The 20,707-nt window shown below is 47.6% G+C and overlaps 6 protein-coding genes across 6 annotated transcripts; 1 reads left to right on the forward strand and 5 right to left on the reverse strand.

The window, feature by feature from the left end:
* Nucleotides 1–59: 59 nt before the first annotated feature.
* N7447_007391 (O-methyltransferase family 2) lies at nt 60–329 on the forward strand (the record flags this gene model as incomplete). The annotated part of the gene is made up of 2 exons (XM_057231653.1): nt 60–233; nt 315–329. The coding sequence occupies 2 exons, from the start codon at nt 60–62 to the stop codon at nt 327–329; spliced, it is 189 nt and encodes a 62-aa protein (XP_057086743.1).
* Nucleotides 330–2,232: 1,903 nt separating this feature from the next.
* N7447_007392 (uncharacterized protein) lies at nt 2,233–4,564 on the reverse strand (the record flags this gene model as incomplete). Its single annotated transcript, XM_057231654.1, has 5 exons — nt 2,233–2,298; nt 2,360–3,199; nt 3,265–4,295; nt 4,415–4,450; nt 4,525–4,564. 5 exons carry the CDS (start codon nt 4,562–4,564, stop codon nt 2,233–2,235), a joined length of 2,013 nt encoding a protein of 670 aa, XP_057086744.1.
* Nucleotides 4,565–5,060: 496 nt separating this feature from the next.
* On the reverse strand, nt 5,061–6,142 carry N7447_007393 (Yip1 domain protein; the record flags this gene model as incomplete). The annotated part of the gene is made up of 4 exons (XM_057231655.1): nt 5,061–5,310; nt 5,370–5,519; nt 5,577–5,985; nt 6,055–6,142. 4 exons carry the CDS (start codon nt 6,140–6,142, stop codon nt 5,061–5,063), a joined length of 897 nt encoding a protein of 298 aa, XP_057086745.1.
* A 315-nt stretch (nt 6,143–6,457) lies between these two features.
* N7447_007394 (xenobiotic compound monooxygenase, DszA family) lies at nt 6,458–8,107 on the reverse strand (the record flags this gene model as incomplete). Its single annotated transcript, XM_057231656.1, has 4 exons — nt 6,458–7,385; nt 7,456–7,703; nt 7,755–7,943; nt 7,994–8,107. The coding sequence occupies 4 exons, from the start codon at nt 8,105–8,107 to the stop codon at nt 6,458–6,460; spliced, it is 1,479 nt and encodes a 492-aa protein (XP_057086746.1).
* Nucleotides 8,108–8,822: 715 nt separating this feature from the next.
* Nucleotides 8,823–11,462, reverse strand: N7447_007395 (pentatricopeptide repeat-containing protein; the record flags this gene model as incomplete). The annotated part of the gene is made up of 2 exons (XM_057231657.1): nt 8,823–10,604; nt 10,671–11,462. The coding sequence occupies 2 exons, from the start codon at nt 11,460–11,462 to the stop codon at nt 8,823–8,825; spliced, it is 2,574 nt and encodes an 857-aa protein (XP_057086747.1).
* Nucleotides 11,463–14,587: 3,125 nt separating this feature from the next.
* N7447_007396 (putative C2H2 transcription factor (Con7)) lies at nt 14,588–16,283 on the reverse strand (the record flags this gene model as incomplete). Its single annotated transcript, XM_057231658.1, has 3 exons — nt 14,588–14,937; nt 15,231–15,411; nt 15,639–16,283. The coding sequence occupies 3 exons, from the start codon at nt 16,281–16,283 to the stop codon at nt 14,588–14,590; spliced, it is 1,176 nt and encodes a 391-aa protein (XP_057086748.1).
* Between the last annotated feature and the right edge of the window lie 4,424 nt (nt 16,284–20,707).

Consider the following 20,707-nt stretch of genomic DNA (forward strand, 5'->3'; position numbering starts at 1 on the left):
GGGAAGAATCCAGCTATAAGACATATTCTGGAATCTTATCTAGCACTGCAATATACCTCATGACCCAGAATAACCCCATCTTGTCACAGATCATAGCTTTGACTGGTAGCGCACAGACCCAAGACCTCGATGAGCAAGCACGTTCAGAAGCACTCGATGCTGCTCGGGGTTTAGTAGGAGCCCTGGAGTCACATGTGTCACCTGTTGAGAGAATTATTCAGGATGTAGTGATGGTATGTTCCTCATCCAAGGCTTCAAACTTCAAACCCTTGCAGTCCTGGTAGCCTTTATAACAACCAATTCTCAATGTACAGCATTCCCAGCTTTGAGATCGGCAAGCTTCGTACTTCCAAAGCACCGGAATTCTTCCACAAAAATAACAAGCAATTTCCCTAGCTCTGCCAAAGACACTCCATTTCAACTGGGACGCAAGGGTATTGTTGAGGCTATCAAATGATTGGATGGCATGAGCTCTATCACCGGCTCAAACTGGAGTGGTAGGAGATTTAGTCAGTGGCTAAAGGGATACTACTTAAGATACACATGGTAGATACAATAATTGTATAGTCAAAACACTTTTTGGCTCTGTGCCCAGGCAAGCGTTGGTCCTAAAGTGCGGAACCAATCCTTCTCAACGTTCATACCCGGGGAAGCAGAGAGATCTATCTCTGATTGGGAGTGAAAAATCCATAAAATAGTATGTCTCGGTCAGAATGTAAAAGCTATATGCCAAAAAACAACCGTCTGACGTAGATCGTGACCGGGTTGAAAGTCTGCGCCACCTGTCTGCCATGTGCCCAAAATCTTTATTTTAATTTAGGGATCCAATGTTACCCTTGTACATGCTGTCTGCATAATTCTCCTTAAGACTGCGCCCTGCGCCTCAATTTGCGCTTATGGGATTGATACGATTGGTTAAATCGAAAGGCACTTGGGCAACTGGGTGATCGACTTTATCCAATCGTATCTCGGATTCCATAGCAATTAGAACCCCGTCGGCGAACGCTTAAATCGAATTATCTTGATCCCCTGGCTGGGTACAAGATGCGCGTTTTCATATCGAATCTGTCACCTCTCCAGGTATTTAATCCTCTTCATCCCCCGCGGAAATGTAATCCTCATCCCCAACCTGCACTCTATCAATATTTCCTCTAAGCAATTCCACGGACTTGAACATCTCTATACAAATTCCGAACATCGAAACCATCTCATAATGGATTGCTCTCCGTACGAAACTGTATTAGACAATTTATCCTTCAATGAACGGTGCCGGGAAACCGGTCATCTCGATGAACCGAATGAGAGCCCTTTTTCGTACTCGCAATACTCCTTTCTCGATCCAAACCCGAGCATGCTTCATCCAACTCAAGGCCAAATAGGAGAAGCTCGCAATGCCAAATACAGCTCCCAATATTCTGTCCAGGGGGGCATTGCAGCGACTTCCCAGTTCATGGGCTACAACACCAACACCCCTATTCTTGGTCAACCAACGCCTCTTTCTTCGCAGGGCGCTCATACTATGCAAAATACACTACCATGCATGCCTAATCGTGACACCCAGGCTAGAAGCCACAGATCTCGAGCTTGTTCTATACCCCACAAGGCCGAGTAAGTGTCAATGATGAACTATATCCAGACATCTTCTTCATTTACTAACAGTCGTTTTCTTCCAGAGCGTCGGTAGGGCCGTTTCAATGCGAATGGAATGGTTGTCGGTCTACCAAATCGTTTGGTCGGTTACATGTCCTCTGGCGACACATTGAGACACAGCATCTCTTTCCCGGTGCTCACAAGTGCCACAGAGAAGGGTGCGATAAATCCTTTAATCGAAAGGACAATTTGGGAGAGCATGCTCGTCGAGTCCATGGGGAAAGAAAAATTTGAGTGCAGGATGTGGTACTTGGGCATGGTTAAGGTAGGCTAGGTGAGGCGACAAGAAGAAACGGAACATTCTATATTAGCGAAGCAATGCCATTCAACGTTAACGGGATAAAAATTACAATGAAAGCAGCTTAAATCAGGGTATAGATACTTTGTGGAATAATAGGAGATAACATACTAGGCAAAGAAATGTTCAAAAAGATTTGATATTCACACAAGTGTATTAAAAATCGCTAATAATCTGCAATAACAACTCTGAGCCCCCGCGAGAGTGGCTCTTTTTTTTTCTTCCTTTTTTGGTGTTTTCAGTTTTCTTTATTTACATGTATCAACATGACCACATGTAGTAGCTTAGATCTCCTCCAAGATGTCCTTGAGCACATCATACAGTTCCTGAGCGGACTTTTCGCCGCCAAGCTGTGTTGATTCGTTAGCACTATGATCAAACATTTTCAGTCAAAACAATCTGGAGACTTACCCGGAGAAGCAGGCTAATCACTTTCTCATCTTCCTTGCTGGCGAGATAAATATCCCGAGTGGCTGGGCGAGCACTCTTGGTATCGCCAAAGGGCATGCTATACCAAATCGCACTGTTCAACATAACACGCAAGGCGCCATCGGCGCGCATGATCATGCGGCCAGATTTCTTTCCGTTGGACTCCGTCTTGAGGTTAACCTTGAAGGTGCCAATACCACGCTCCTTCCATTTCTTGTCGTCAAAGTAGTACAGCTTTCCCTTCGCTGAGAACTTGGTGATCTCATTTTCTTCGCCGGTTTCAACTGGTTTTTCACGCTGGAATGAGTGACTGGCCATATTTGGGATCCTGAGGGTCGGTTGCAAGGAGGGGTCCATACCAGTTTGTTCGTGGAAACGCTCGTCGGTTTTCTCGGCAACAAAGGTGCCATCGGTTTCACCCGCTGCTTCATTGTCACTCTCTTCGTTGTCGGATTGCTTTGCGCCGAGGGTCTTGTCACTGGGTTCACCAAAGGAAACGGGGGCATTAGGAGACGCGAAACTAGTCAGTTTACCAGCTGTTCCAGAGAAATTGGCAGGGGCGTTGGCAGATGCGAAACTGGTCAGTTTACCAGTTCCAGAGAAAGCAGCGGGTGCATTAGGAGACGCGAAACTCGTGAGTTTACCAGATGGGGCAGAGAAAGCGCTGCCAAAGGCAGAGAAGCCAGATCCGAGGGCACCGAAACCAGTAGTCGAGGCACCGGTGGTTGCAAAAGGCGAGGCATTAGATGTCGATTTAGTTGCAGGCATTGCGAAAGGTGAGGGTGAGTTGGCAGACTGTCCGAATGCACTCGCGGTGAAAGTCTGTGAGAAGTAAGCGTCAGTAAAAGTGGAAAAAAAGGTCAGGGATGTCGAGGCGGCAAACTCACCTGATCCACCTTGGCCTTGCGCTCCTCCGAAGTGTCGCGAGCTCTCTTCTTCTCGGGTTGTCCTTCGGTAGTAGATTTTTCGTCCGATGAAGTTGTCTCAGTCAAACCGGGAGCGGGGTCCGTCGCAGCATGGGAATTTTTCGAGACATCATCTTCAAGCTGTTCTCGGCTTCGTTTCTTCTTGAGGCTTTGTGAAGAATCATCTTCGTTTCCGCCGACGGTCATTTCAAGATTCTGTGGGGATTGAGAGTGGTTAGAACCAATAATTTCAACCATGGGTCTGGGGTAATCGGGGTGCGATGGACTGTGGGGAGGAGGCGAAGAGGACGAGAATTCAGGTGAACGGTAGTCAGGCAGAGAGTCTTCAGATGAGGAATCTCCAATTGACTCAGGATCTTCATATATGTGGAATGAGGGGTCCTCATATGCGTCATATTCAGATACAACCTGTCCAGATGAAGGGCGTCCGGGGGAAGGGTTTCCAGGGGAAGGGTGTCCAGGGGAAGAGTTTCCAGATGGAGGAATGGGCTTTGCAGAAGGACTGGTGATATGGATTTTGGGGGATTCGCCTCCAGCGGATCTCGAAACCGAGGAAGCCAAGGAGACTGCTTCAGCAGGCAGCTTGATATCGATCTCAACAGGAATGGTCATATGGGTAATTTGCTCGGATCCACCAATTGAGACCTTGATCTCAAGGACCAGGGGAAACTGAACCTTAGTCTCAGAGACAGTGTTCGCGGGTGCTGTGGCCAGCACATTGTCACTCACATTTTGAGTAGTGGCATCTTTGGGGATTCCGGCGTGGTTGGATTTGTCTTCCGTGGAAGCCTTTAGGTTGTCCGGAGTACACTCCCGAGATCGCTTGGATGGGGGTGTGTCGGTTGCTCCATCTGTGTTGTCGAGGGAGCGCTTTCGGTTTGGACGGGCAGAACCGTTGTTTTCGCCCATAGCGCCGAGATTAGTCTCCTTGAGCTGTTGTCGCACGGGGCGTTCGCCGCTGTCATTGTCGGAGGGGGGTGACTGCGCGGTTACTGTAAGACGATATCGTCAGATCACTGGAACGTCGGAGAAAGCCCGCGGCAAATGGTATTAAAGATAGAAAGGAAAGCTGGAGGGCGGGACAAAGACGGATCACTGTATTGACACGTACCTCTGTGGTCCATTTTCAGTTGCTCTGTTTCCGGAGCTTTGGAGTTGTTAGCGAAACTGCCCAACTATGTGGGGGATTCAAGGCTATGCGCCCAAGCAATGATGACATACCACCTGCCGAGGAGTTCTGCTCATGGGAAGCAGAAGTCATGGTATCGCGTCCTGAGGACAAATTCAAAGATATTGGATATTTCCAGATATGTCGAAATTGAGTTGATCGGAGCTTCACAGGTCACGATAACCGCAGATGAACAGATCGGATCGATTGGGACCAGCCGAATCGACGAAGAACAGAAGACTTGAGGCTTGCGAGGTTTGACAGAAGAACAAGAGGATGGAAGGGTGGAAAGGTGAGAGAAGAAGGAAAAGCTAGCTTGCCGGTTCTTATAAGTTGACCGCCGGGTGCGGGGCCCAACAAACGGGTTCTGAATAGAGCGTCAATGGAAATGGGAACAAAGCATATTCATCTAAAACAATCATCTATTGTTGCCTCGGTAGAACAATACACATAAAATTCAATTCAAGTTTGGGATATACCGGTATCCACGCTATTCTAATATCCAATGTTATTGAGGTTGCGCCGATGCCTATCAGAGGCATGTGACGGCGCATTTCCTCAATTCTTGAGCACAATATCATAGAGAGCCTTAACTGATGAAACAGAGACATCCGATCGCAACGTAGAAGACAAACAGCGGATACACTGCGATGCCGACTCGGTTCCGCACCACCCCCGAGCCTCCTAAGATGCTTACTCCAGCTGCTAACGACCATGCGACTAGCACAAGATATACCGGTATCCGCGCGATAGTAGGAAGCCCCAGTGCACTCAGCATTGCTGCGATGACCAAGGGGAATAGCGTATAGCCGATAATGCAAATCGACTGGAAGAAAGAACTAACAGGCCGCAATGTCAGTAAACAGCAATATCGAGGGGCGTGCCACATAAGACTTACATCTTGCCACCAAGTAGCTTGATCTGAAGAGTCACGGCCGCTTCTCCGATCCAGACAAGACAGAAAACACCCGAGAAAACCACTGAAGCTTGGTCACCCTTTGCGACAGACAAGAACAAACTCAGGACCAGGCAAAAGACAAGCGGTCCCCTAGAGTAAGTCCCTCGTTAGTTTTTATGCTAAGTTTTCGTGTGTAGGATAGCTTACCAGAGATCCCAGTCCCGCAACCCATCGCTCATTCCACCCTGCAGGACCACGTCGGCATCCGGCCAGCGTCCAACGAGTCCTCGGATGTTACCACCAAATCCAGACACTCCGCCTTGCTCAGAATCAGCGATGCCACTACCTCCGCGCTGCATCATTCCTCCAAGCAAGTACTTCGGCCAAAGCACCTGGCGCATCTTCTCCCACACGGCAATCAAATCGCGTGACAATGTCTCCCAAACACTCTCGTCGATGGTATTCTGCGTCGCGCGGCGATCTTCACCCCCGATAGAGGATGTTAGGTAGTTTCCATAACCAGAGGCATTGCCTCGGTTGCTCGAGCTGGATTCGATGTTGCCTCGTAGAGGGGCCGTGTCGGAGGTATCGCGCAGGGGGTCGTCAGCTTCGATAGCTAGAATCACACCAAATTAGGATCATGCTAATACGCTAGTAGTTAAGAGGGGCAAATCAAAGTACTCACCATCGTCGGCTTCGATCAAATCATCACCAAGGAGAGAATCATCATCATGGGGGTCACCATGGGGGTGGCTTTGGTGTACGGTAGCCATGGTTCGCGTAGTATGGTCGTGACGGTCGAAAGACTAGCGTAAGAATGGCACTCCTTTGGTCCTCTCAGAGGCGAAGTCGACAGGAAAGGTCAAGGTAATCAAGGAGTATGAAAGCGAGTTGGCCAAGCTGTCCCGGAAAGGCTAGAGTGGCATTACGTACCAGGTCACGGGTAATGTTACCAGGCACGTTTTATTTCACCTTTCACTTCTATAATGCACGTCTTATTATGAGCTTTCTGATTTATCCAAAAGTTTTTTTTATCTTCATACGTAAATTGAATGGTCATCCGATGCCATTTGTTATTAATTTAACAATCACTTTTCCTCGGTACCGTCAACATAAGGCTCCTCTTCTTGATACACATCGTACTTGTACTTGCTTCCGATATGATCAGCCCTGAGCTCTTTCTGTCCCTTGCCAAATACCTTCTCACGGGCTGTGAGAGGTGGCTCTGAGGGGTCTGGAAGCTCGGGATAAAGACCGCGTCGCCTCAGCTCCGGGATGAGCAGGTCAACCACCTCCTCAAAGGTGCCAGGCGTGGTAACGTAGGCAAGATTGAACCCATCGAGGTCAGCCTCTTGGACCCAACGCTCCATCTCATCGGCAACGGTATCAGGACTTCCAATAGCTACCGGACCAAGACCGCCGATTGCAGCCCTCTCAGCAACCACGCGAGGCGTCCAGCGCGGGATCTCCTTGCTGGTCGTGAGTAATGAGTCAAGCAAACTAGTGACTTTGTTTGCCTCCAACGAGTCTGCAGCCGTGATGTCTTGGTCCAGTGGGATTTTGGAAATGTCGATGCCCGTCCATCCGCTGAAAAGAACCAGTCCTCCAATCACTGAGGCGTACTTCTTCAGCTCCTCGTACTTCGCCCACGCCTCTTCGTCAGTCTCGCCTACAATGGGCGTGAAGGTACCAAAGAACTTGATGGACTGTGGATCACGGCCTTGTTCCGCAGCTAGCTTGCGGATATTTGCAATCTTCGGTCGCAACACCTCTGGTGAATGGGCAGAGACAAAGATTGCCTCCGCGTGAATCGAAGCAAACTCCGACCCTGCAGGAGAAGTCCCTGCCTGGAAAAGGAACGGCGTCCGCTGTGGAGAAGGGTCGACGATGTGTCGCGTGCTCAATGAGAAGTACTTGCCCTTGTGGTTGATCTGGCGGACTTTATCCGGGTCTATGTATGTGTCTGCTTCGGGGTTGGGCGACAGCGCGTCAGGGGCCCAGGAACCCTCCCACAATCTATACGTAACAATGGCCGAGTCAGTCTTCAACAGAATCACCCTAGCCGATCTGTGGGCAGGTAACTCACTTATAGAGCACCCTCAAATACTCATCTGCCTGGCGGTACCGTTCGTCATGCTCAATTGGAGTATCCAGACCAATCGCTTTGAAGGCCGCTTTCTTATATGAGGTCACGATGTTCCAACCCAGTCGGCCATTGGTCAAATGGTCCAAGGTTGAAAAGCGCTTAGCCAACAAAAAGGGTTGCTCGAATGAAGTCGAGGCCGTGATGCCAAACGCTAGATTCTTTGTCACTGCAGCCATTGCCGAAATGGGCTAACCAAAAAGTCAGACTCATATCGAAGCTTTTGTTTTACTGACACTCACAATAGTCGGGTCTGTCACCGGCCATTGCGCCGCGCGCCGAATACACTCGTCCAATTTGCCCTCATAGGTATCGTAACCTCCAGTTGTATCTGCCAGGAACAATGCGTTGATTCCACCGCGCTCTAACAGTTTCGCCAAGTCTATCCAGTACCCGAGTGTTCGCTTGGTCGCAGACTTGTCTTTGGGATTCTGTGACTCTGTCAGCATTTTGGCCCTTCACCTTCAATTCATATACTAACCCTCCATTGTCCAGGGGACAGATGTCCCACGGTCGACATGTCAAAAGCATTAAGCAAGATTTGTTTCTTGCCATTGCTGGCTGAGCCATCCTTGGTATCTGCACTGTCTCCCATGATTCGTAGTTTTCGGGGTAAAAATATGCTTCCTTTCTCGCGTTCGAGACTTACTCGCGCAAGTTCAAATAGATCCAATGGCCTATAAGTGACACAATCCCTGTCCCAAGCCACTTTTGCCCAAGTCCTATCCCCGCACCATCTCAGAATTCGCCCATCGCACACGTAACTTGCGCCATCGACAATCCCAAAGAGGGGAACGGCAAACTTCCGAGCCCTGAGAGGTGGATCCTTGCTTTGTAGAATAAACTACTCCGTATGGCGTGTCGTAGATCAAACAATCGCCATCATCCCCATAGTATTCACAATATCGTAGGGATGCATTCCATCATCGGCTGTCAGATTGCGTGACGCTTTGTTCCTCAACCCGATTTGGCAGATCGTTACATACTATACTCCTTTCAATTGGTCTCTTCGTTATCTAAATAGAAGGTAGACAATTCAAAATAATAATGTTTGAATCCATTACCCAGCAGTTGATATGGATCAAACATAGATCTTACAAGTTGACTACAACATCAAATCCTTTTAGAGTCTTAATTATTGTTCAATGTTAGAAGTAGAGAATGTACCAAATGGTATTATGTACATGATGCAATATGCAACGCCATCTATAGCCCCCAATGTGTGATATACAAACATAATACAATCGAGACCTCATTCGGTCTCGTCGTGTCCAAGACCACGAATTTGATCAAGCCTCAATCGGTGAGGCTCACGAGGAAAATTCCTCTTGCTGAGCCGAATGTTCTTGGTCCTGAGAGTTGCGAGCCTCCCACTGGAATTTTTTTATGCGCTCCCGGGCCGCCTCCTTCTGCTGAAGCGTCGGGTATACCTTCTTTCTCTTCCAAGCCGCAATGACATCCTTGTCAGAATACTTCTTCAGCATCTTCGAGTCGGCCTCAAGGGCCTTGCGCTCGGTCTTCGAAACATAAGTTTTATAGTCAAGCTTGAGAGTGTCGTCGACCACCAGACGAACCCGCGCCATGATCTTCACAGCCGCCGGACCGGCGACAGAATCTGACAGGGTGTTCTGAAGAGCACTCCAGCGAGTCTTCGACTCTGGTTTACCGTTTTCCATGGCCTCGTGCAGCTGGAGGATATATGGCCGTAAGGTGGCGACAGCAGCTAGTCGCAGCTTTGCTTGTAGCTTCCTGCCCATCTCATGCAGTTTAGTTGGTTTGGAGGATTTGGAGTTTTCGGCTGTGTCGAGTCCTCTGAGGTGTAGAAGGACGGACGGGTTGGCAGAAAGGATCTGGATCGTTTCCAGGTAGCCCTCGAGGACACGGATATCAGGTAGGATCAATGCTTTGTCCATCAAAGCGAGCAGCTCGTTCGCATGCTGGAGAACTGAGTGGTTGCGGCGATCACGGCGGCAAACACTGAGAGCGACGTGAAATGCTGTTCCGGTTGCTTGGCCGGAAGGAACCATCTGCTCTCGCATGGTTTTGACACTGATTTTGCTGGAGCGAGAGATGCGGAGGAGGCGGAAATATTGGATGTAGGTGAAGGTGTCGGGGTCAATGCGGTATTCGTGGTCTTCCAAAGTCATATGTTTCCAGTAGGCCTGCCCACCCTCCGACCCTTGGGTCATGGTGAAACAAGCATTCAGGATAAGAGTCAGTTCCTTGCTGTCTGGTTTGAGGAATGATAGCTCCTCCGCGTGTGGAACGACGGGTTTGAAGAGTTCTGTGAAGTCTTCTTCTTCTTCTTCTTCTTCCTCCTCTTCCACTTCTTCCTCCTCTTTCTCCATCTCCTTGACTTCTTTTATCAAGTCCTGCTCAACTTCCACGGCCGATTTCAAATTTTCGATTGGTCGATTGTTTTCGTCTACGAACGGAACATCTTCCATATTTGATTGCCGCGTAGCCTCTTGGACTTCAATAGCTTGAGTTTGCTCGGGGGTAATTCTGCGGCGGGTCGTCTTCTCGTTCTCGGCGGGTCGCTTTTGCAGTATGGGAATCCCCATGGTTTGCTTGTACAATTCCATGACATTGTAACAGTCAATATCACTACCTCCCTCCAGAAGCAAGCTAGCCATGGCGTTGACAAGTTCGTTGTCAATTTTCAAGGTTTGGTTCTTCCAACGCCAGATGATATCGGCCCAAATCCGCTTGCCTTCGGTAATAACCTGAGCCTTCCGTTCGAGAATCTGTTCAATCTGGTCGGAAGATTTTTTCTCCACATCTCTGCGAGCTGCAAATTGGACAGCGTTCAAGATAATGGTGTAGGTGGTAGCATCCGGGGCACCTGGCCCCTCTTCGGGTAGGTCACCGGCAATTTTCCACAGTCGATCCATGTCCCAATGGCGATGGCAAACTGTAAGCATAGCGTTGGTGTGTATGATATCAAGCTTGACTCCTGAGTTTGGTGAATCAATCGAGCGGTAGACAGAGGCGGCAGTCTTGGCGATAGCTAATGATCTCGGGGCTGAGCTGAAGCCTTTCAGCATGATCGTGTATGTTCTGGGTGTTGGTTTCCTGCCACGTTTTTTCATCTAGGAGGGAAAATCTGTCAGCATACAAGTTCCGGGATGAGAGCACCACAGAACGACAAAACTCACATCATTGTAGAACTTGAACGCAGCTTGCGGGTGATTCTGATCCATGCAGTATTGCAGGAGATGATTCCAGGCAACATCACATCTCAAGCCCTGCTTTGTTCCAGCACGAACCAAGGCCGCTGCCAGGGCCGGATTACCACTGTGCAAAATGCGCGCGACTCGGTCCGCCATTCTGCGAGGGTCATTCAACCATTTCAACTCCTCATTGATAATCTTAGGTGTGAGTTTGGGCATTCCTCCAGGCGGTGCACGAAAGGTGTCGTTCTCGAGAGTCTCGCCTTCGGCGGTATCGGCCTCAATATCTTGTTCTTTGGGTGTCTGGTCATCAGAGACATCGTTCTCCTGTGCCTCGGTTTCACCATCCTGGTAATCATAGGGGTCGTTCTCCAGGTCCTCGCTTTCAGCAGCCTCAGGATCCAGAGCCTCACTTTCAGAAGCTTCGCGCTCGTTGTACCGCCCAGTGAACGAACCCGACGCAATAGCCATCAAAATGTCATGGTTCTCCTTAGATTTAACATCCCGAACATCCCTTCTATTGCCATGTCGATTTTTAAAATGCTTATCGCCAACCCTCTCGTAGCGTTCGGGGCCATGTCCTATGCGGCGAGAATCGCTGTCTCTATCGGAAGAGCGGTTGTAGGAGGAGGAGGAATTATAGCGGCGGTAGTCACTTGACGCGATCCATGTCTGTGGTAGTCGTTGGGATGCAGTAGTAGCACGGTATTGTTGCGCGGCGAGAATTCGGCTGCGCAAGGCTCTGTTCACGAGCGAGCCCGGAAACCGAAATGTCATGACCGGATTAAAATGGTCTCCAGGTGTTAAGCTTGTGTCCTGCACAATGCTAGAAGGAAGACACGGATTCAGCAATGGCAAAGTGGCAAAATGGAAAAACAAGAACAGATTGTTACTTCCTCATTGCATGTCTGGAGATGGACCGCGAAACAATTTCGCTGGGACCGAACGCTAAGTCAGATTGGGTCTAGACTCCATGCCCGTATATTCAGGCATATATTCAGGCAGTAATTTATTTCTGCCTGAGGCTACTTGGTTCTTCGTCTAGACTACAAGTGGTTTAGTTCCCATTCCAACCCATGTTCCCGCCTTGACGGGAGCGCTAGAGCTCATTTCCAAGAGTTCTCTGTGCGTTTTAAGTACTTTACTAGTGTACTAGTTCCCTTCCAAGGTTGGGATATCTGGATCTGCGTTGCACTTATCCGTGGATGAAGATGTAATTACCTACTTTAAATCAACCTTCGTCGAAGTGGACATTAAGCTTCATATAAACACGTCTATATCACTTTCACTGTCTCATAGATTTTCTATTGTTGGATTTTCGATGTCTAGCCGAACCCATAGGTTTCAGAACCTTCATTTCACCCAAATATCAGAGGTTATACATAGAAAAGTTTCTTGCACAAAGTATGCTTTTGTTCCCATCTTTTTCTGCCGTCTACCTATCTATGTTGTAAACAAAATATCTGAGATCACTAAAAAGGCCACTAAAAAAGACATCACAAGGCCGTATACGCGGCCGTCTACTCTTGTTACCATTTCGGGTCCAAGTATACACACAATCATCGAACCATGATCTAAAAATCCAACGGTCCAGTATAGTTACATAGTTAGTAACTAGACATGTCTCATTTACTTACATGTACATATACCCATGTAGATCAGTCACTAATCTTAGGTTACCGTAGGTATACAACCCACCTCTAGTCTCAGAGACCACGTTTTGATTCAAGTAAGCCTTTGAGGGTTTAGAAAGGAAAAAGACCAAAAAAAAAGAACCGAGAGCTGGGGGACGACGCCACCTCCAAAGAAGGCTGATTTCTTAAAGAGGGTTAGTGAAAACTTTTTATAGGGAAATACAGCCTACATACTCTCTACTTTACCAAATCCTACCAGTTCTTAGATTGGAATACGTACTTAGGTCAGCGGACCCTTAAATACTTGGAATATCCATCCGTATACGAGATAAATGTGGGGTGTAAGTGAAAGGATTTCATAGTGAATAATACGAGAGTTTTTTAAAAAAAAGAACTAACGACAACACGATCGAGAATAGTATCCTAGGGGAAATACCATAATTAGCTAGGGAAGATATGTTTAGTTATATGCTAGAAATCCTTGTGTTACGTCTATGTCTTTAATCATATAAAGAGTGCAGTCAATTTAGAGTACTGAAGAGAAGAAAAGAAGAAGAGAGAAGAAAAGGATCTCGGAAGAGATAAGCTTCGGAGAGATAAGCAAAGCCTATGAACGCACCTAGCAAGCTCTAGGGCCATACGAAGTATACTTTCCAGGGTTGTACAACATGCACAGCCTACCTAGCACACGGCACTAGCCCGAAGCTAAGATGCACCAGTGGAGTATACGAGATACAGACTAGGCACTAAGCACTAAGCAATGTGACATAGTTAGCACGCGGCTAACTAGGCAGGAAGAGGAAACAAGCTAGAAATGATTAGGAATAACTCTAAAAGGAAAATTACCAGTCTCCCCACGATGATATCGGTGGCTGATACTAACGTCCAACACGTGGAGACACTTTACTGTACCGTGTACACTAGCTTCCTGTCTTATGTACAATGTACAGCCCACATATACAGTGCTGTGCTTTTGTCTTATTTGGTCCTAGTCAGGTACAACGCATATGTACCTTGTGCAGTAGTTGCCAGTGCGTACGCACATCAAACGGCATTCAATGCATGGTATTGTGCTCGGTCCCCGGTAAATGTCGGTACTTCTTAGTCCTGATTTTGGTTAGGCACGGCTTATCTTGGAATAGGTTTATGGTTGTTTGTGGCTAAAATTGATTTATTCCCATAATAATGAGACCTGTTTGATTCTCTCTAGTTCGACTATCTATGCCTTTTCCGTTGGCATACTTAGATCAGGCTAGCACATAGTAGAGAAGAGGATATTTTAATGCTTTTTACTTTCTTTTCTATTCTCCTAAGTCATGATTATGCTGCATTTGGCGAATTCTGCTTCCTACTTTCTTGCCTACATGTCACTAAAATTGCAGCATCCTTTGCGTACACAATTTTCGGGTAGATGGTACACCACATCTGTAAGATAGGAAGAATAAGCAACATTTAAGCTGATTGCTGAGAGTTCACTAAAGGAAAAGAACATATGGAAATGAATAATACACATAATCAGATTGGGAACATGACTCCGTGGAGCGTAATGTACGTTATAGAAAGAAAATGGTGACACGAGAGAGGAGAGAAAGAGAACATACTTGCATGTAGCAAAGTTAAGACAGACAAAAGGAAATGACAAACAAGTAGAACTAAAACAAAGAACCCCCGGGAAATCGATTTTGGGAGAATGCTGTCAGTAACAAACAGATGCGAATAATCCGCCGCCCAACCACCCTTGAAGCCACAGCCCCAGCAAACGGGCAAACAAAGTTGAGACATACACCACCTCTGCATCAAATTTCAAGTAGTAAACAGAACGGGGAGAGAGAGGGGGCAGAAATGGCAGCAAACCCTCTCAGCTCGATGCACTCTAACACAAAAAGGATGACAGGTATAGAACAAAGCTGGAAAAGCCACTCTTAGACAGATCGGGATTAAAAGTCGCAGAGGTTGGTATCATAGCACGAAAGACTTGGGAGCGGGAAGGATGTGATGGGGGGAATGGGAATCGGAGTCCAGGACGAGAACATTAGTCAAGGACAGGGGATATCGTGAATGGAAAGAAAAAGCAAAAGCATTTCCGTCCGTGTAGGTCCATAGCGGAAGAGGTGATTATGTGGGGAAGATTATTGCGGATAGTTGGCGGATTGAGTCTCTGGAAGCCGTAGCGAAGTTATAGATCAGCGGACAGGTCGGGCGAGGATGCCCTTGTCGAAAGAGAAGTCCAGAGGGTCGATCCTGGTATAGAGAGAAAAGGCGACGACATTACTCACGTTGCGGGTACACCGGTCCGCTCTGGTAGGGAGAGTGAGGGTAGTTGGGAGGGTAGGCCATCTGTCCGTTGTTCTGGTAGACCATGCCACCGCCAGGAGGACCACCGTACTGGCTGGGGACCTGACTATCCGCGGGCTGGTATCCGATCGGAGGAAGTTGAGGGCGGACTCCACCGGCGTAAGCAGGCGGCTGTCCGTGGGATGGGTCAGAGGAGTTGGGAGGCTCGACCTGGTTGGCCTGGGCAGCCTGAGCGGCAGCACGCTCACGCTCCTCGATAGCCTTGCGCTGAGCCTCTTCCTCCTTCTTACGAGCCTTCCATTCCTTGCGGATTTCCTTGAATTCTAGAAGAGCAAAGTCAGCAGTGAACCTGGGTTACAAAAAAAACCCCCTTAGTTGCCAAAATGGGAGAAATGGGATGAACTATGCGTGCTAGCGAGGGGACGGGAAGGAATAAGAGGCAAGCTTAAACTCCACGCCGTCGACCACGCTAGTGCGGGCCCCGCGACATCTAGTGTAACTCACTAGCGTCCAACGGCCGGCGCTAACCCGATCCAGCCATTTGCGACAACAGAACCAAGATCCGAGTTGCATGGGCCATTGAACATTTAAAAGTGAAAAAAAGAGATGAACCTACCCTCAGGAGTACGCTTCGCGCCGTGCGATTGCATGGTCACGTGTGCATTCAAATGGTTTAGAGTACCATATGCTTTCTCACATCCGTTCCAACCACACTTATACATGCGTTCAATTTCCTCGTAACGACGACGAGGACGCTTATGCTGCTGTGCACCAGGAATTGGGACAAATGAGTAGACCTAAATTAAAAGTAGATGAATCAGCTTTGATCAAAACCTAATAGATTAAACCCCCCCAATCCCATCTCCTACAAGGAGCGATTGGAGGGGCAGAGGCACGCTGTTTTTGACAATCCCTAGGACAGTGACACGGCGGACCACATAGTCAACCCCAGAGGAATCCAAGACAACAATGATTGAACAAAGTAAAAAGCCTTCAGATATCCCAGGAATCATCAAAAACATACCTTTGGATCGCGCCGCCCTAATGCAGCAGGAGAGGTAGAACCAACCGTTGTAGTCGGGGAAGTATAAGGTCCCGGCAATCCATGATGTTGTTGTCCATAGCTATGAGGCCAATCCGGACGCGCGTACATATGCTGAGGCGGAGGGGGGTGACCCTGGTACTGCGCCATCTCATGCCCCTGAGGCTGATAAGGAGAGTAGGGGGGAGGATAGGTGGGGCTATTGGCCGGAAGCGAAGGATCTATAGGAACGGGCGCGTCAGACTTTGAGTGCGGACTGCGCGGGCCCGTAGGCAAGGTGTTGAACGGACTTGTTGCTTGAGCCATACCTGCCGCACCACCGGGTTGGGAGTTGGGGGCGTAGGACTGGGGAGGACGGTGAAGGTAGTCCTGGTAGGCGGGCGAGCGGGCGGTCGGTGGAGGGTTCAGACCGTAATCCGACTGAGGGGTGTTGGCCGAAGAAATATTGGGTCGAACCTCAGGTTGCGGCGTGTACTGCGGCGTAGGTCGGACCTCGGGTTGCGGAGTGTAGTGAGCAGCAGCAGCAGAAGTTTGGTCTGCGGGCTTTTGTTCAGAAGGTGCGTCGGTCACGGTGTCTGGGTGGTGCGAACCTGGCTGTGCGTACTCGGAAGCGGGCCGGTTGTCCATAAAAGAGAAGATTCGCGCGCAAGGATGCCGACGAATCTATGGAAAAGAGTTTGTGCGTTGGGCCTGTGTGGAGACGCGTCGAGACAACAATGAGCCTTGGGAAAAAAAAGTCGGGGAAATTGACGAGTCGGGTCCGACACGTTCTAAGCAAGGGATGGGAGTCTAAGTTGCCACGTTGGGATCGTGGCTGACCTTTCCAGATTGATATTCTTTTGTGAACGTACCTTTTTTTTCCGTTCAATTCCTAGGGAATTGATATGAAGGGTGGGGGAAGTTGAGTCGCGAAACACTGATCAAACAGGTTTGCGCACAGATGTTGCGATAAGAGATAGAGAGGAAAGGAACAATTTCACAGGGAAAAAAAAAGTACAACAGGGTGAAAGCGCGTAGCTTTAAAAAAAAAAAAAAAATGAAGTTGATACCAAGGTGCTTAGATGCTTAATCTTAGTTCGAGGATGCCTTGCAGGTGGCGGTAAGCACGAGGCACCGGGGGCGGAAAAACCACGGGGGAAAAGAAGCTAGAGACTAAAGAAAAAGTCAGGAGTCAACGCGACTTTGAAGCGGCCTAAAAGGTGAGACGATTAGGAGAAAGAAAAAGCAATCCTCGTGGGATCCGAGGATGTTGTGGATCCTGTGGACCAGGTAATTTTGGTTGGCGATATCGTTGGTCATTCGAAAATTACATCTTTTTTTTTTTTTCTCTTTTTTATGTCTTTTTTGATATATGCAATATAACAGTCTCACCTGCTCCGTATTGGGGCACTTATTATGGTAGAAGATACATAAATACAGAGATATGCATAGACAAATTCCGAGGAGAAATATATTAAACGGTTTACTTGATCTCGGCCCATTCCCTTCTTTTCTTTCACCTCCGATAATTTAACTTGGCCCCCTATTTCCCCTCGTCTTCGTTACCGGCTAAGCTTTCCATATCCGATAACACTTTTTTTTTTCAGTTTTCGGTTTTTGAAAGGGAAAAAAAAAGCGGAACCATCCAGGAGAAGAGTGGCAACATATATTTCTCAAATTCCTCTTATCATTTATAAAAAATTGTTGACTATAATGGAATATCATAATTTGATGTATACAGGTGTTGTTGTTTTTTACTAAGGACTACTGGTTAGGTTCCCAACTGGAGGGCCTCTTAGTCTACCCGCAACTCGAGGGGAGAACCTAGCGTACATGGCCCGTGTGTACCAAGATGTCAGAGAGGAGCCAGGCAGGGCTTGAGCCTGACCAAGATGGGCGCTAAAGAATGGCGTGCCCGAGGAACCTCAACCGAGAGAGGGAACCGAGTCTAAAAGGGGTATAGAGGAGAGGGAACTAAGGTAGAAAGGGGTGTAGCGCAAGTCGGGGGAGAAGAAGCGATGGGACTCGGGAAGACCAGGGCTAGTGTGGACGAAGACAGTCTATCGTACACCAATAGGAGAAAAGCGATGGAGTTCCAGGTGGAGACTGGAGAAGCTCGGTGGATAGGCCTGACTTGTTCGAGTCTAGCGTCAAAGTCTGCTGGAAAAGGTTCAAAGCCGAGGCGGTTGAAGCCGGTGATAGCTTCTTTTCCTGAAAGAGGTTTAATGTTGCACTTTGATTACAGGTATATTCGGTACTTATATTTATACAAACTGCCTATACATCTTATAAAGAGACATAAACTGGTAGACCGTAATCCACGGACAATCTAACAAGCTAGTGATCTCTTTCTTCATACCCAAGCCATATCTCGCGTAACCGTTCCGATACATATAAGACGCGTGAGTGGGGACAGTGAACTCCCGGTGATCGGAGCGTATCTCCTGACATTTGAACTTGAGAAATTCTTACAAATGTGTTTAATATTTCAATTTTAGGAACGGAAGCTCCGATTCCTATTATCTTCAGTTCCATGGTCCAAACATTTTATATTTTCCAATTGATATGTGATAATAATAGTACCAAAGCACATACCAATCTCCGTAAGAAAAGAGGAGAAAAGGGGTCCATCATTTTCCTAGCGGGATTTCTGTGGAAAACCATTACCGCTAATTGGGCACAAAACATTAAATTGCGAGCGGAGATGCTCGGCGGCTCTCCGGTACGATCAGTGTATGCTCAATGCTCAATGTATAGGGGAGGACAGTATAATTCTTACAGTATTTACATTCCCTTTTATTCCTTCACCAAGAGAAAGTGGGGGAATACCGTCTACTCCGTACATACTCCTATATTTTGTACCGTCAATCCCCCACCCTGAATAAAGGCGAGTCCGATAGGAAAACCGGGGGGGGGGGGGGAAAATAGGAAGAAAAAAAAAAACTCCAATCAGCTCGGAAAACAGACATTCTTGAATTGATGGCGTTCTCAGGGGGGCTGGATCTCATCCCCGCAGGCGGAACCTGTTCCTCCACTACCGGTGAGGAAAAAGCAGGATATTTGATAATTGTTTTTTTGGTTTTTATTCTTCGCATTTGCATCTGACACGGCCTGTTCAAAAGTACCCATGGGATAAATATTAATCCATACCTCGTACATAAATCAACCTCTAAACGACGTGGGACCAGGGCGGACTCCGCGCGGACAACAGTCCAGTGCGGGATATCCGGTGTCGAGGGCAGAACGGGATGATCAATATCAAATCATTGGACGCCGCAGCCGCTCTGTATCCAGTCGCGCTCTCCGTACGAATACGTTCAATAAAAAATACCTTGGTCTGTACTTTGTACCTTCGGAAATTCCCAGTCCCCAGTTTTCATGTGCCCGGTTGCATTTTCCATTTCCCAAATCTCCAAGGTTGCATATTCGTTTATCAAGGCTTTTTGGAGAGCTTGGTGATATCCCGTTTTTTTTTTTTTTCCTTTCTGGTTATATTCATAATATAGTGTGATATAAGGCGCCTTTCGCGGTTGTGGCTTATTTCGATTCGAGGGAGAAAGATCAAAAGAGAAGAATACTCTGAATTAAATGTCTCAATGGACCTGCAGACGTTCATCTGTGTCATGCACGTGGGCCCATTTCTGTAGTTACTTCTATATTGAATATTATCAAATTACCGTGTATGCAACTTCACATGAATATCAAAATATCCACTTCGCATTTCGACTAATGAGGTTAAACGAGTTGGCTAGTGGACGGGTAAGAGGGCGGAAAACATACCTACAAAGGGTCTGGTCGAGCCTATGGTGTACGTATATACGGGTATTCTCCGGTCATTTGCCCAAGCTATATGATCGTTCAGGGGGCGATCATTAGAGAAAAGGCTTGGCTTGCTTTTCTTTCCCCCAGAACTCCAGAATCAGATTTTGCTGTGCCTTGTACCGCGATGATACGCGATCCCTGCCAAGCAGAGTTACTCTTTAAGTAGGTCCTCGGATATATCTAGACACAAAAAAAAGGAAGAAAACAATTTCTCTGTCGATATGGGAGATTATGAGATGTGCATACAGTAAGTAGCCTAAAGTCAACGACCCACGAACTTGCCGAGTTCCTATCAGAGAAATTGGTGTCTGTGCTCTCAGATTGGGGAAAAAAACACACGCAATTTCCCTGGACTCCACTACTTCGCTGGCCAGTGCAGTGATAAGTTGGTAGGCTACGCCGGAGACAGTAAGTCTCGCCCGCTAATGCTTCGGCAGATCGCGTTAGAGAGACCTGTGCGGATCAGCACACCCCGGATGGTGATCATTGAGCTGTTATTCCTCGGAATGTCCTTAGGGTTCTCTTTTTCACGTTCATTTTTTCGTATTTTTTATTTATTTTTTCCGCGGGGGTTAAGCCCGAAATGTACAAATTGGATGAAACCTCGGTTAAATAGATATTGACCTTGACCTTGACCTTGATATTGAAATCTTGAAATGGCAGGAGAGAGACTTGGATCCGCCAATAGATGAGACTATTTCCTACAGGGATTCGGATCCCGAGACAGGGGTCTAAGGAAGTCCAAAAATATAATGGCACACTGCCAACTGCATTCCATTTTGAGAAGAAAGTGACACATTGTTATCGATCATACATACCTACGATCATGTCTGTGAAGACATGTGAAAATACTGTAATTGGCGTATATGCATGATTTGATCTAGATATCATTTCCATTTCCAATTCCAATACTGCAACTCAAAGCCATTAGATATACAATATATTCAGTCCAGGCAGTAGCCCTAGACCAACCCGAGCCTGCCGAGCAGAGTTACATTTCCATGCATATTCTACGTCTGCTCTAGGCAAAAAGGAAAGATAAACACAGCTTTTTTATATTTTTATATTTTTTTTCCCCCTTAGGTGGCGCACTATCGCCTGATATAGCGAACATTGTCTTACTAGTGCATCCGGCCGGGTCCCCTGTTGGCCAGACTCTGGGCAGTGCGGCTGGTGTATTTTCCAAGGTTCGGTTTGAATCTGGACCTCAAGCGTAAATTGCACTCTCTCCGACGTGCATCGTCGGATGA

Source organism: Penicillium robsamsonii (genome assembly GCF_028829455.1).
Source record: "Penicillium robsamsonii strain IBT 29466 chromosome Unknown utg000003l_segment0_segment0, whole genome shotgun sequence".
Taxonomy (NCBI): domain Eukaryota; kingdom Fungi; phylum Ascomycota; class Eurotiomycetes; order Eurotiales; family Aspergillaceae; genus Penicillium; species Penicillium robsamsonii.